The 15,637-nt window shown below is 40.4% G+C and overlaps 2 protein-coding genes across 5 annotated transcripts in view; one reads left to right on the top strand and one right to left on the bottom strand.

Annotated features, from left to right (window-relative positions):
* Positions 1-851: 851 nt before the first annotated feature.
* LOC307033659 (uncharacterized protein) overlaps positions 852-15,637 on the bottom strand; it is a 22,514-nt gene continuing 7,728 nt past the window's right edge. For 3 of the 4 annotated variants that reach the window (XR_013806600.1, XR_013806601.1, XR_013806602.1), the window contains one exon: positions 13,420-15,467. Coding sequence is in view for 1 of the 4 variants with exons in the window: in XM_079672194.1 (XP_079528320.1) it covers positions 2,790-2,896 (107 nt within the window). In the remaining 3 variants the exon portion in view is untranslated. Of the gene's footprint in view, positions 2,897-13,419; positions 15,468-15,637 lie in introns of those variants that run through there. The other variant, XM_079672194.1, reaches the window with a different exon arrangement.
* On the top strand, positions 12,830-14,223 carry LOC307033670 (uncharacterized protein; the record flags this gene model as incomplete). Its single annotated transcript, XM_079672210.1, has 2 exons — positions 12,830-12,932; positions 13,240-14,223. Exons 1-2 carry the CDS (start codon positions 12,858-12,860, stop codon positions 14,221-14,223), a joined length of 1,059 nt encoding a protein of 352 aa, XP_079528336.1. The 5' UTR covers positions 12,830-12,857.

The following is a 15,637-nucleotide window of genomic DNA, read 5'->3' as shown; positions in this document are numbered from 1 at the left end:
TCACTTCCTGAGAGCTGAAACTATGTGAGCTGTGATCTGATCAACATGTGTGTGAGCAGTGAATGTGGCCCATCAGCTCTTGTGCTTTACCCACATGTTGGTTACACCCATCCTCCTCAGCGTGGATCTGAAGGACAGGAATTTACAAACGGAGCCTCGCTTACAACCTGCTCTACATTTGAAAACAGTCTTCAGCTGTAAAGTGTTTGTTTTAAATTCAGGCTTTTGTAGCACACGGCTCCACACTCATGGTAGCAGTGGTGTAAGAAGTATTCAGATATTCTACTGAAGCAAAAGTACAAATACTACAGGGTAAAAATACTGTGTTTCAAGTAAAAGTACAGAAGCATTGGTATCAAAATATACTTAAATTACCAAAAGTATGTGTGTTTTATCACAGTTAGTAAATGTAGAGCTAATTTTAATAACCTTATATCCTGCTGCTGGATATCTTATCCCCTATAAATAACTGTCAAGGTGTATTTAATAATTGATTTATATTTTTGAATGATCTAATAATCTATATCTACCTAGTAACTAAAAGCTGTGAAATTAATGCAGTGGATTAAAAAGTACAATACTGTCTTCTAAAATGTAGTAAAGTAGAAGTATAAAGCAGCATAAACTGAGACGTATTGGCATCAACCACTACTTACTACTTACTGTGCGTAATGTCCCATTTTAGAATCATATATATTGAATTACTGGATTATTTCATTTTTTATAGATTAATGTTTTTGTTACATTCCTAATAAAGTGTAGGGAAATGGAGACAGTAACAAACAACAACCAATAACAGTCAGGGTGAAAGAGAACACAAGTTTATTTATTTACACCAGAGAAAATGCCCAGCTGCACAGGCAGGAAGTGATCAGCTGATTATCTGCAGTGAGAAAAAGGGGAAGAAGAGAAAAGAGCAGGAGGAGGGAAGGTCAGTCCACCTTAACACTAGAACCGCCAACGGGGTCAATTTGACCCAGAGCTGTTTTTTATTGTATGTAACTTTTTTTCAATAACATATTAAAGTCTCCAAGTCTGTGACTTTTCCTGAAAGTGTGTTATGTAGCACCCTATGTTGTTAAAAATTGTCAATATGAAGTCAGATTGAAGAAATCGGCAAATAATTGCCATTTATACCTATTTCCGCCAATCGGGTCATATTGACCCCACAACTTTTCGCGCTATTGATTTTGCGTGTAAACAAACGTGACGTGTTGCTATAGCAACGCCTTTTGTCTACTGCAGTTCCTTATAGATTGAGAGATAGATTGCGAGAGAGAGGGATAGATTGATAGCGACAGTCTGTAGTGAAGGAGCGCTCTCCAGCTCACGGGAGGCTGCTCGCGCTGCGCTCCGCAGCAAACAGCTGTTTGCTTTTCACCCAACAACGACAACCGCCTCACAAAACCCTATGTTGTACCGTTAAAAAACGAAACAATTTAACGACATTGCTTTTCAAAATACCAATACCACAGGACCATTTTTTCTTTTTAAAGCAATACTTTTACTTTGAAAATCAATGCATTCTAATGCTGGGTCAATTTGACCCCGGTGGCGGTTTTAGGTATAAAACATCTCTGGCGGTTCTAGTGTTAAATGAGCAGTGGGTGATCAGCAGGTGAAAGGCAGGACACAGGAACTTGGTCCTGAGGAGATGTAACAATTATTAAACAAGAAATAGACGAGTCAAGGAGTCAGAGAAATTAACTTTTCTGATTATTAGTGAATTGGTTGCCGGCGGGTGAAATCAGGCTTAGGCAGTAACGTATTACATGTAACGGCATTAGGTCATCAAGATACAAAATAGACAAATGTATTCCCTTACAGTTACAGAAGCAGCTGACGACCAACACACTTGTGTCTTTTGAAATGATTACGCCAATTAAATCTTTGTCACAAACTCTGCAGCTCTATTTTTCCTCCCCTGCGTGGACTCTCATGTGTGACTTTAGATGTCCACTATGTGAAAAAGCTTTCTTACAGACTGAGCAGCTGTGTGGTTTCTCTCCTGTGTGGACTCTCATGTGTGTCGTTAAATTTACACTCACTGTAAAAGATTTGGTACAAACTGAGCAGCTGAATGGTTTCTCTCCTGTGTGGACTCTCATGTGTGTCGTTAAATTTACACTCACTGTAAAAGATTTGGTACAAACTGAGCAGCTGAATGGTTTCTCTCCTGTGTGGACTCTCATGTGTTTCTTTAAACTTCCACTCTGTGAAAAAGCTTTCTTACAAACTGAGCAGCTAAAGGGTTTCTCTCCTGTGTGGACTCTCATGTGGTCCTTTAAACTTCCACTCTGTGAAAAAGCTTTCTTACAAACTGAGCAGCTGAATCGTTTCTCTCCTGTGTGGACTCTCATGTGTGTCTTTAAATGTCCACTCTGTGAAAAAGCTTTTTTACAGACTGAGCAGCTGAATGGTTTATGTTCAGCACTACGTCGTGGATCACTGACAGATTCATGTCTATTTTTCAGTGAGTTTGAGCCTAATGCTGGTTCTCTGGTCTCTTTCCAATCAGCACTGTCTTCAGTGTCAGGTCCAGAAGAGTCTTCAGTGTCCTCCTCAGTCTTTGGTTGTAAACTGCTCTCTGGATCTGAGCTCCTGGCTGGTTCTGGTCCTCGACAGTCATCTCCATCAGCTTCTGTTTCCATGTGTTCAGTTTGTCTTTGATCAGGCTGAGAGGACTGAGGTTTCTCGTTATCATCTTCACTCTTCACAGGGTCATGAGTGAAAGTGGACTTGGTGATATCAGCCTCCTCCAGCTCCTGAAGCTGCTCTCCCTCCTGTTCCTACTTAATGTGTGGGGGGGGCTCTGGGTCCTCCTGGTCCAGACTGGTGCTCCATTCCTGCTGTTCAGGGAGAAGCTCTTCTTTAACCACCACCAGCTGCTGGACGTCTGCAGGAAACAGGAAACACACAATCAGAACAAACTGTTAAGTGTTAGCATTTACAAATCTAATCACCATTACAATTGGAGACATTTTGCAGCCCTAGTTAATGCCTTTGTTCTTATATTTTCACATTATCTTTCTCAGTCCCACCTATTGTGTATTTGTGTTGGCTCAATTCACCTCATGTAGCCCAGCCCCTTTAAAAATGAAAAAGTTTTTTTTGTTCTGGCATAGCACTAGTCACAATGTAAACAATGAATTGTATTTGAGATCGTTCACAGATACACTACGCCTACAGTATAGAATTAAAATCCTGCATTCAAACCTTATTTTACGGCACGTTCTTATGTAAAAGTAATGATGGTGCAGTAAAATGTTCCCCGTTTTGATTGGACAGATTGGGACATTTTTCAGGAAGGTTCACTCGATGAAATAACTACTGTTACCAATGACTATATCAACGTCTGTGTAGAAGTAGTTGTGCCCACTAAAGAAATACAAATCTATCCAAATAATACATCTTATGTGACTGAGGACATTAAAACCGTTATAAATACCAGGAAAATAGCTTTCAAAATAAAGACTATGGAGCACCTAAACAGACAGAGAAAGAACTGAAAGTCAAATTGAGGGAATCAAAACTGGCACACAGAGAGCTTTTGGAAAATGCTTTTAAAGCCAAAAACCCCCAAAAGGTATGGGACACCATGAAAACCATGACAGGAATGTCATCCTCAGCTAAACCTATTGTGATGAACAATGAGTTTTGTTTTGCTAACGAACTAAACACGTTCTTTACCCGTTTCGAGTCACTGGATAATTCTGCAAAGTGCACTGAAATGCTCGAAACAATAATACCTGCTTCCTTTGACAAAATTACCATCAGTGTCGAAGAGGTAAGAAAAACATTTCAGAGCACCAACACCAAGACAGCGGCTGGGCCAGATGGGTGCAGTGGTTTGTCTGCTGAAAACCTTTTTCTCTTAATGCATTGCATAAAGATCGGATCGGGAAAAATCGGTATCGGCAGATTGTCAAAATCAAATGATCGGAATCGAATCGGGAGCAAAAAAAGGTGATCGGGACATCCGTACTGATAACAATAGGCGCTTTCACACCGCAGTACTTTTCCCACAAAGGTTCATGAGAACTTAGTTCATCAGAACTCTTTAGTTCTGATGAACTAAGTACAGATCGCGTTCACACCGGAATAAGACCCTGGGGGTTGGATTAGGCAAATGAAGCCGCTGACGTCACTTCTTCTTTTTCTGCTTTGGGTTTACTGGCAGGCCGCAAACCACTTCACGGCGTATACTGCCGCCCAAAATCCCCGGCCGGAAGTCCCCGGAGTTGGGGACTGGCCTTCCGAGTAAATCGCCAGAACGCCGACACCTCCTCATCTCCACCATGTTTTATTTTGTGTTTCCATAAGTTAGTCTCTCTGCGTTTCTGCGCTGGGCTAATGCTAATGCTAATGCTAATAATGCTAATGCGAGGATAATAAAATGGTGGCTTCACAACACTTTTTTTGAGTTTTCCCGGGCGTGGTTTGCAATCCGCCCAGCCAATCAGAAATATAGCTCTTTTCTCACAAGAGAGCCGCATGAGAGTCCCTGCTCTCTAGCAGGGACGGAAAAGGGGGTAAAAAGGTTCTCATGAATTAATTTTAGTTCCGGCTCTTTTTGGTGTGAACGCGACATTTCGGAACTATATTGGAACTAAAGTGGGAAAAGTACTCCGGTGTGAACGCGGCTATTGCTCTTGAGATCAACACCAAGAAAACTGAGGAAATCATTTTTGGCTCACCATCTGACTCTCATAAAGTCCCCATTGTCATCCATACAGATGAAATCAAGCAGGGAGTTTCATACAAATACGCGGGTGTAATGATTGACCATCTGCTGTCATGGAAGGATCACATTGAATATCTGTGCAAAAGGACAAAACAAAGAATTTATTTTCTCCGCCGTCTTAGGTCTTTTGGGGCGAGCAGAGAAATTCTTCTGTTGTTCTTTACATCTGTGATCTTGTCTATTCTGCAGTACTGCAATACTACCTGGTACAAATGTTTGTCAGCAGCTTTAAAATCAAAACGGCTCCACCTGTTAAAAATCTGCTCAAAGATTGTTGGTCAACCCTGTCAGAGACTCGATGACTCAGCCTATCATAACAACCTAGTGAGGATGTCCAACAACATCATCTCTGACCCAAACCGTGTTCTGAACAGTGAATATGAACTGCTGCCATCTAATCGGAGATACAGGATCCCACGATTCAATAAAGTCAGACTGAAGCACTCCTTTGTGCATCAGACAATTCTCACAGTAAATACAGAGCTAAATCCCAGATCAAATGCACGCTGAAGGTTCTTTGAATATGTTTTCTCTCACTGATTGTGCTGTTATGTTAAATGTTTGTTTTTGTGTTTCATGTATTGTGTCTGGATACTTGTCTGTTGATGTTGGACATGGAGCTGCTGTGACGCAAGTCAAATTTCAGACTTGATCTGACAAATAAAGTAATATTGTTTCGTATCGTATGTCAGTGTTTAATTTATGTTGTTTCTTGATTATTTTGTATGTTGCATTTTACTGCTGTACATGTTCAAAGTTGCGCTTGTATAAATGATTATAGATGAGGGAACCTGCTAAATATTAAAAAGTGTGTGTGTTTTCTATATACAGTACAGTACCAGTCAAACGTTTGGACACCTTCTCATTCAATGTTTTTTGTTTGTTTTAATTGGTTTCAGTGTTTACCCTATATACAAATAGTGGCGGCGCAGCTATATAATAATGTACGATGTACCACCAGAGGAAAGAATACACTGGCCCGGTTTGTATTCTAACCTGAAGCATGCCTACAGAGCGGTAACTAGTGCTGTGTACCTGGACTCACATTCAGGTTCAGGTCCGGACTCAAGTCCAGAGGTTCAGGTTCAGGTCAAGTTGTGTGAGTAACTAAAGTTAACTTATTGTGAGCTAATTATCAATTGAAAATAAACTCATAATCAACTCAAATTCAAACTCGTCAGGTTTATTGTGCCCCCTTCCAACTTGTGTCCACACCATGTCTTTTCTAGAATTCTACATGTGTTACTAACTACACAACACAACTACATAAATAATGATGTACATACAAGACTCAATATGCAAGAGTACAAGTCTATGTGTTCTTGTTCAAGAACAACAGCATATTGACATTGTCTGGGTGAAGTGTTGCTCTTTCAGCAGACACTATATCACCATACATACAAAGGAGTTAGCTTAGCTACACTACCATATATGGCAACCAGCATCCCACGCTGTCAGTGTCCACTATGTCTAAGCCAGCTTCCCTTGACGTCACACAGATCTCGCGAGCAGTTGCGATATTTTGCGAGACTTCGTGAGCTCAGTAATGGCCGCCATATCAGAAGCCAAAACAATGTTTTTCGTCTTTTCTCAGCGCAAATTTCTCGATCTATGGAAGGTTTTAGATGGTTTAGAACAAAAAGGAGAATATACGTAAGTACCGGTTCCCGACGTTCCGGTTTTAACCGGACTTGAACCGAAACTTTTTACAAGTCCAGTACCGGTTCGGCGTACCGGTACGCAGCACTAGCGGTAACACTCCCCCATTTAGGTCTATCTGACCACCTCTCACTGCTTCTCATCCCAGCTTACACCCCCCTTGGAAGTAACACCAAGCCGGTGGTCAAATATATCAGAACCTGGCCCGAGGGGTTACTCTAACAACTGCAAGACTGCTTCGAACACACAGCGTGGGACATATTTGAACAGACAGACTTGGAGGAACACACAGAGCCTGTCTTATCCTACATCAAGTTCTGCACAGACACTGTAACTGTGGAAAAACGCATACGGGTCTACCTAAACCAAAAGCCATGGATAACAAGAGCGGTGCAGTCTCTCCTGAGTTCCCGTGACACAGCCTTCAGGACGGCTTGGCAAGGGAGAATCTGAGGAGAAGCATCAAGGCTGCAAAGGAGGACTACAAGGAAAAAGTGGAGGAGAATCTCGCTCATAAAAACTAGGCTGGCAGACCCCCCCACTTTTATACTCTGCCCCTGCCCCTGCAAACTACCAGCTCCATACCACCTCCCACTATCAAAGAACATCAGGTGACGCTGAGGTCTGTGAATCCTGGAAAAGCCGCAGGACCCGATGGAGTACTCGGCAAAGTACTCAAAGCTTGTGCTGACCAGCTTTCAGGGGTCCTGACCAGGATATTCAACCTGTCCCTGTCACAAGCTTGCATTCCATCCTGTCTGAAAACGGCTACCATCATTCCTGTCCCCAAAAAGATACCAGTCAGAGAGCTCAACGACTACAGGCCCATAGCCCAAACATCAGCGGTGATGAAATGTATCTAAAGACTGATAGCCGACTACATCAAAGCCAGCCTCGCACCCTCCCTCGACCCTCATCAGTTTGCCTATAGACTATATAAGGATGCCGTTTGTCGATTTTAGCTCAGCTTTTAACACCATCATACCTGACATACTAGTGGAAAAACTGTCAAGCCTAGGTTTCCCCTCCATCTTATGCGCCTGGATTAATAATTTCCTTACAGACCGTCCTCAGACAGTGAAAATAGGCCCCTCCTCCACCCGCACCCTCAGCACTGGCTCCCCGCAGGGCTGCGTGCTGAGCCTCCTACTCTACACTCTACACACACGACTGCTCTCCCATTCACCCCTCCAACTCCATTATCAAATTTGCAGATGACACCACTGTGGTCGGCCAAATATATAAGGGAGACGACGAGTCGGCATACAGAGGCGAGATCCTGAATCTGTCTGCGTGGTGTTCAGCTAACAACCTACATCTGAATACAAGCAAAACAAAATAAATCATCATAGACTTCAGAAAGCACCGTGCAGAACCCGCCCCCCTTCACCTCAATGGAGAGAGAGTGGAGAGGGTCTCCACCTTTAAGTTCCTGGTGGTTCACATTTCGGAGAGCCTCAGCTGGACAGCACACTGCAGCAGTTAAGAAGGCCCAGCAGCGACTACACTTCCTGAGGGTGCTTCGGAGAAACCGACTGAACAAGAAGCTGCTGATGTCCTTCTACCGGGCGACCATCGAGAGCGTGCCGTCATACTCCATCTCGGGGTGGTATGCAGGATGCTCAGCTGCGGACAAGAAAGCCCTGAAGAGAGTGATCAGGATGGCAGAGAAAACGATTGGCTGCCCCCTGCCTTCTCTGGAACACATCTCCACCTCCCGCTGCCCCAACAGAGCTAACAAAATAATAAAGGACAGCTCTCATCCAGGTCACAGACTGTTCTCTCTCCTGCCTTCAGTGAGAAGATATAGGAGCTTCAAGTCACGGACAAACAGTTTCGACCCCTGGGCCGTCAGGCTGCGTAACTACCACACATAATGCAATAACCGTAACCATTCTCACACATACACATCTTTTTAAATGCACTTTATATACTATTTTGATATCAATATTTTTATCTATTTATTCCCCCGTATGATTGTTTATGTTGTCGGTCCTATTGCCGTCTTTTTTAGTGTTATGTATGTGTCTGTATTTTTTGCACACAGGGACAGAGTTGCACTCTGAATCTCCTTATATTCTGTGTATAATGACAATAAAAGGCTTTAACTTTAACTTAAATATATATACAGAATATATTATAAATACATGTTAGCAATAATTGATTGATGAGATTTTACATTAATTTATATTAATGTTTTAATTACTTAATGACCTTTGTACTAGTTCCCCTATTCTTTATCAAGAAACATTTTAGATGTATTTAATTTATTATTGAACATATTTCTTCATGAATTATTCTCACGCAATTTGAATAAATCCGAAGTATTTGTTTTTATTTGCTTTTAAACATTTAAAAAGAAAAGGTGAATAAAAAAGCCAGAATAAAGTATCAATGTATGTCACATTTAACCAACTAGTGCCTACATGTATGGGTAATATTTAAATCAGTAGGCCTACATTAAATGGCATATTATTCAATATATGTATTTTTATAAATATATTTATTTTGGTAGGTTTGCTCTTCCGTAATACATTTTAATTATTATAATAAAGTACATGTGTCGAATAATACTTACATACTTTTACTTAAAGGTGACCTGTCATGCAAAATGCACTTTTGTGCATCTTTTATACATGAATATGTGTCCCCGGTGTTCCAGGGAACTCACCAAGTGTCAGAAAACACAACCCTCCCTCTTTTCCTCCATACCCAAATCTCTTAAAAAGGGGCTGCAACGGATCTGATACAGACTGATCCAGATTTGAACACTTCTGTGACGTCACAGAAGTGGCGCTACGGCTATTGGGCCAACTCCACCAATCAGGAGGAGACAGCCGCGGACATTGCCGTTCGAAAGCTCTGGAGACGCTGTAGTACATATTCCAGGCCTGTAGATGGTGCTGTTCTCACAGAATCAGCCCATGAAAAGACAGTGTTAAATTGAGCGAAATAAGGAATGGCTAAAATGCATGATCTGTTTGGTATTTTCAAAAATAAAAAGTATAAATATGCCTTATATAGGTATGGTCCTACACTATATTATTCAAATATAGCATGATAGGTCCACTTTAAATAAGATATGAATGCAGTACTTTAACTTGTAATGGAGTATTTTCACAGTTTGGTGTTTGAACTTTTACTTCAGGATCTACTACCTGCAGCAAGTGCTGATAAAGGGTCTAAAGCAGGGGTCTCAAACTCAAATTACCTGGGGGCCACTGGAGGGGGAGCCTGGTTGAGGTTGGGCCACAAGTACTCAAGTATTTCTTAAAAAGGGTGTTTAGTATTAAAAAAAAAAAAAAAACGGTTCCAATTTTCTCAATATTTATTAACAGTTCATCAACAGTTCAACAACTATGGAAGCCCATTTCCGCCACTTGAAAAAAATAAAATCCCCATGAAAAGTCATAATTATGAGATAAAAAAGTCGAAATTATGAGATAAAAAGTCGAAATAATGAGATAAAAAGTCATAATTATGAAATAAAAAGTCGAAATTATGAGATAAAAAAGTCGAAATTATGAGATAAAAAGTCGAAATAATGAGATAAAAAGTCATAATTATGAGATAAAAAGTCGAAATAATGAGATAAAAAGTCGAAATAATGAGATAAAAAGTCGAAATAATGAGATAAAAAAGTCGAAATAATGAGATAAAAAGTCGAAATAATGAGATAAAAAGTCATAATTATGAGATAAGAAGTGCGCATGCGCTGCAGTGGCGCTGTCTTCAAAGGTCCCTTCATCACCTTGCTGCTCTCCACCATGCAAACGGCATCTAGTCCTAAATAAGGTAACTATTACAGGTGACTTTTGTAAATGTTAGATGTTACATATAGCCTACGTATATTGCAGCTAAACTACAACAATGCAGTTCATAGCTTTGACTTTACCTGAACTATAACATATATGCCTATAGTTTTGTGGTAACGTTCACACCACTAATGACAATAGTGTAGGCATACTGCTGCTGTGAGTTGCTAGCCTAACTCTAACCCGTAAATGCTATCTCAGCTACGGTACACCACTAATTATAGTAGCCTACATGTAACGCAGTGGTTAAAAAGTAATGCGTTAATTGAACATTGCACTGTCGTTCTTTATCGCTTTTCAGTTTGCTATTCTGGGGGAAATACTAATGCCATAGCGATCATTCAGTACATGGCCAAACCGAAGTAGTACAGTCAGATAGCATGGATAGCATTCATTATGCATGTGTTGAACTTTCCTCTCGGCTCCCAGACCGTAGTCGAGGAAACAGGGGATTACTCTGTGGTCTCCCAGGGCCGAAGCAACAAGCTTCAGGTTCAATAATATCGAAATGACTGGAGAGAGGCGAGCTGTTCTTTGGAGGCCGTTGCATTTATTTAGTTCTTCTTGTTACACAAAATACTTCACAGACCTATATTTTCCGCTGCTTCGTTTTACTTCCAGAAACATAAAAACGCTCGCTCACTCTCGCACATACTTGTCAACCCTCCCGATTTTCGCGGGAGACTCCCGATTTCATTGCCCTCTCCCGCTCTCCCGGTTTCCTCCCGGGGTCATATTTCTCCCGCATTTCTCCCGATTTCTGACAAAATCAGATTTACTCAGGACTAGCCTATTTCCACTCGGACTTTAATACAGCTACACCATTGTTTGGTTTCCATGGTAACACGTCTCTTTAGTAGCGCGCGCAACTCAAAGTCTGAGAGGGTGCAGCAGATTGTCACAGAAAACAGAACAAGAATCGACAACTACTCTACTCTCTGCTCACTCCTTTACTGTAAAATGCAGGTCCAGCCCACACATATGCTCCATCCAGGATGGTGCTACAGGCTGCAAGGCAGTGCACTTACAACTACAATAAGCATGTTAATGTTAATCTAACAGCTCCGGCGATCCACTAGCACCCCCCCCCCCCCCCCCCACACACACACACACACACACACACACACACACACACACACACACACACACGCGCCACACCTCTCTCTCTCTCTCTCTTATATAGCGATCTCACTCTGCATGACCCTAATATCATAACACATGGATATCTCGGCTACTTGGCAAATCTAGAACTTAGTCAGGCTCTTGATAATGCGGGCAGGAGTGTGTTAGCAATATACGAGTTAGAGTAAGAGGAGAGAGTGAGGAAGTGTGGAAGAGGGAGTAAGCAAGAGAGGAGATGAGGAATAGGAAGAGAGGAGGAGAAGGAGGCAGAGGAGTAGGAGAGGAGGGACCAATTAGAACAAATGTTGCATTTTTCCTTATATTAAATATAGTCTTAATCACAACTAAAGTATAGCTTATAGGTAACTTATTTTCATGAAAGAGGGAAAAGCCTAATGGGAATGTTATAACAAGTCTGAAAATAGTCAACTATTGGTTTACATGCAACACAAGATTTGCTGTTGAGATGTATCAACGTACAATGAAAGTTGTTGCCATGCAAGTGATAGCTAATTGTTTCATAAAATATTAATACAAGCCGGGTCAACCATTTTTTACAAATCAGTTTTTGCTACACAGCTATGAAAAAAAGCAGAGCATTAAGTAAATAAACACGCTCATGGCATATGTAACAACTTTCCCTTCTTAATAAAAATTGCATTTTAAAAACATGAATTGAAGTTCCATTGGCTTCTTTAATTTGTTGAACATCCAGCCAAACAGGTTATCGTCAACTAGTCACTGCAGGTGCTTTTTCATTCAGCGATGTCATAAGCTGCCTCACAATAAAATCAAAAGAAGTGAATATTTCCCCTTAACCACTTTAAAGATTGGATTTGTCATATCAGAGGCCAACTTACGAAAATCTGATAACCAAGAGTCCTATTTTAACTATTACAAGATCAATAAAATCTAATAAAATTAAATAATGCTCCCCTTCCTCCTTAGTTGGAGAATTTGGAGTAAAGTTTATAGTCTTATTTAAACATGACATTTAAAGGTAGGGTAGATAAGTTTGAGAAACCGGCTCGAGATACGCTTTTTGTTATATTCCATGGAATGCTCTTAACATCCCGATAGCAATGAATACATTAAATGCTTTGACAATAAATACATACAAAAAATATCATCTGTGGAAGCCGTAGTACTGTAAAAAGCACGACCAATCATCTGAGCCGGCCCGGCTAAAGTAACTGGATGGCCTACCTGCCTGTCAGCCTTCCATCTGTGCACAAACTTATCTCGTGCCCTCATTGGTCATGTGCGCGTTCGTGTGTTGGTGGAGGTGCTCTGTAAGGAAGTGGCAGATTTTCTCCGGTTGTGTATTTTCAAATTCTAGTGATCTCTAGCTGGTTTCTCCAACTTACACAACCTACCTGTGAAGATGCTTGAATACCAAAACGACAAACAAAAACGATTTTGTAAAAATCAACTTTAAAAATCAAATGTATTTAAGGTTACATTTAAGCTTTCATTTCATTCAACACAGGTGGAGAGGTTTTTTCAACTGTCACAAGATGGACGAGCTATCTGACTATTTAAGGTCACGACATGTGCCTGAGGAAGACATACAGCGAATGGAACAGGAGAAGGTAGTTTATACTGTATATATTTTGTTTTTATATTTCTGAACATTTCTTGTTATTGTAGTAAAGTGTCTTTATTACATGTACAGCACTTTGGATCAACCAAAAATCGTTTTTAAATTTGCTCTATAAATAAAACTTGATTTGATTTGATTTGATATAGGAAATATGTGACAATTCACAAATAAACATAAAAAAACCCAAAGTTTGGAAGAGCTTTGAAAATAATACCTGGTGCTGTGTATGCAGGTTTTTCATGGTTGTAATTTAATTCACTTGACCTAAGAATTCTTGATATATTTCTTCATTTTAGATGGATTCCAGTGTCATAACTCTCATGACAGATGACCAGCTGAGAGAGTATCTGCCATCCTATGGTGATCGACTGGCTGTTTTTGGATACTGTAGACGGAAGGAAAAAGAACCCACGAGTCGCAAGTCAAAGCTCTTTGATCGACTTAGAGGAAAGCTTTTGAAAGAATTTTGGAATGACTTTTATGAGCAGTGCACTATGGGAAATGGCTTCAAAGTGCCATACCTGCGTCATGATTTTGGTAAACAAGAATGGGAAAGTGTAGGCCGAATAATCACATTTGGCTGGCAAAAAGAGAAGTACCTTCCTGTTAAACTTTCACCTGTAATTCTGGAGCAAGCTCTTTTGGGCTTTGTTGAGAGTGATCTTGTGGACAGCTTTCTCAAGTATGTTTCAGAGTCTGAGCGGGTGATCTTTGAATCTTGTCGTTCAGATTTTGAAGGTGTGGACCAAGAAGAATTGTTGGAAATCATGGATATCCACAACTGCCGGCGGCTTCCAACAGCAGATAACTTTGAGCAAATCTTGAAGGAGATTGCTCACCAAAAACTGATTCAAGAGCCTGCTTTTGTGATTGAACAGTGGAACAACACACTTGCACCTCTTAGATCAGAGCTGAAAGGGATTGCAGCAGTCTATGAAGAGCTACAACCAACATCAAGAAAGATCATGAGATCAATGACTTACCCCAGTACACAGAATGCCCAGGAGAAACAAATGGTCAAGTATGTTAGTGCATATCTTAGAGAGTCAGACACCCAGCACCTCTCCCTTTTCCTCAGATTTTGCACAGGATCAGATTTGTTCACAGGAAAGAGCATCACTGTCAGCTTCACACAACTTCAGGGATTTCAAAGAAGACCTGTTGCTCATACATGTGGCTGTTACTTGGAGTTGCCAGTCAGTTACGACCACTACCCAGATTTCCGACATGAAATGAACAAAGTCTTAGATAGCAACGTGTGGGTAATGGATATTGTCTAAGATACAAAGATTTCAGTTTACAGCAACTAGACTGCAATCAGAGGTTCACGTTTAGAATTTGTAGGTTTTCCAGATTATTGTGAAGGAAGTAATACAGCTTGTTTAACCTTACTGAGTGCCACCGCATCAACATCTTGTCAATATTTCTTTACTGCTTTTAGCAACTTTTGTTGAACATTGTTTTCAGTTTAAGAACATGTTTACGTTTCAATGCAGATAACTTTCTGTGAATACCTCAGTTAAGGAAGTAGTTTAAGATTGATGGTTTATATTGCTAGACTTCACTAATAACCTGAGTCTAAATCAGTTATTTCAGACAACAATGTATATCTTCCTTTGTTAAGCACTATTCTATTCAGGTGCTGTTCTTGTTATTTACCAAAAGACAGTTTGGCATTTAAACCACTCATAAACGTATCGATGGATTACAATTAAAGGCTGCTGATGCTGTAGCAAGTTAGATTAAAATGCAGTCAAAAATGAAAACAGCAATTTTGGTTTCAGAGGTTTATTGAGGTCTGCCAGCTGATTGGTTGGATTCAGATAAATGGAAGGGGAGAAAGGAGCGAGGAGAGAGGAGTGTTTGAGGAAGTCACTCGCTCTGTCTCACTCTCTCTGCTGAATAAATAATTATATTAATACATGTGTGTATTTTGCATATATCCTGTTTTTACACATAGTCAATCAAAGGGCAACACATGACTTTGTTTGTGTGTACATACAAATATATGTACTGAGAACATTTGGTACATCTTTGACGTGTCTCAAACAGCTACAATTATATTTTCATTCATCACAGGTTCAAGTATATTATAATTCTGACAATTGCAATCAGTATATATATTTCAATTTGTCCTGGGATGAAACAGGACACACATTTCTGAAATATAAATTGTGACACTGCCCCAGGAAAGTTAATGATCCAGTTCATTGTTCATCAGTTGTCTGAGTGTGATATACAGGTTAACAGTTTCAAATACATCCTTTGTTAATTTCAGATTATACTCTGACATTAGATCCACACAGATATGGAACACATCTTCATCACATGGGAAGTCCTTGAACACACACTCATCAAGGCAGACTTGAACTTTCTCCAGGTCCACGTGGTGCAAACAATCTCTGCCTCCATACAGGTGAGGGACTGCATGCAATATGGAGGGACGTCCATGGGGTGATCGTGAGTTATGGACTTGACGGACTCTGTGATTGTTCCAAGTCAATACAACCTCATTAAGTTCTTCCTAGGAGACAAATCATATTCAGTCAAATAGAAAGTAGAAAAATACTGGGCAGTGGTGATTACTGCCTTAGTGAAGTATAGTCTTGACCCATGTTTTGTTATATTTGTGAGATTTGTCTTCTAGTTTTACCATGGTAGGTTGGCACAATCATATTAATACCTGTAAAATGT

The sequence above is a fragment of the Notothenia rossii genome (assembly GCF_949606895.1).
Source record: "Notothenia rossii genome assembly, chromosome: 3".
NCBI classification, from domain to species: domain Eukaryota; kingdom Metazoa; phylum Chordata; class Actinopteri; order Perciformes; family Nototheniidae; genus Notothenia; species Notothenia rossii.
This window is presented reverse-complemented; position numbering and strand designations above follow the sequence as displayed.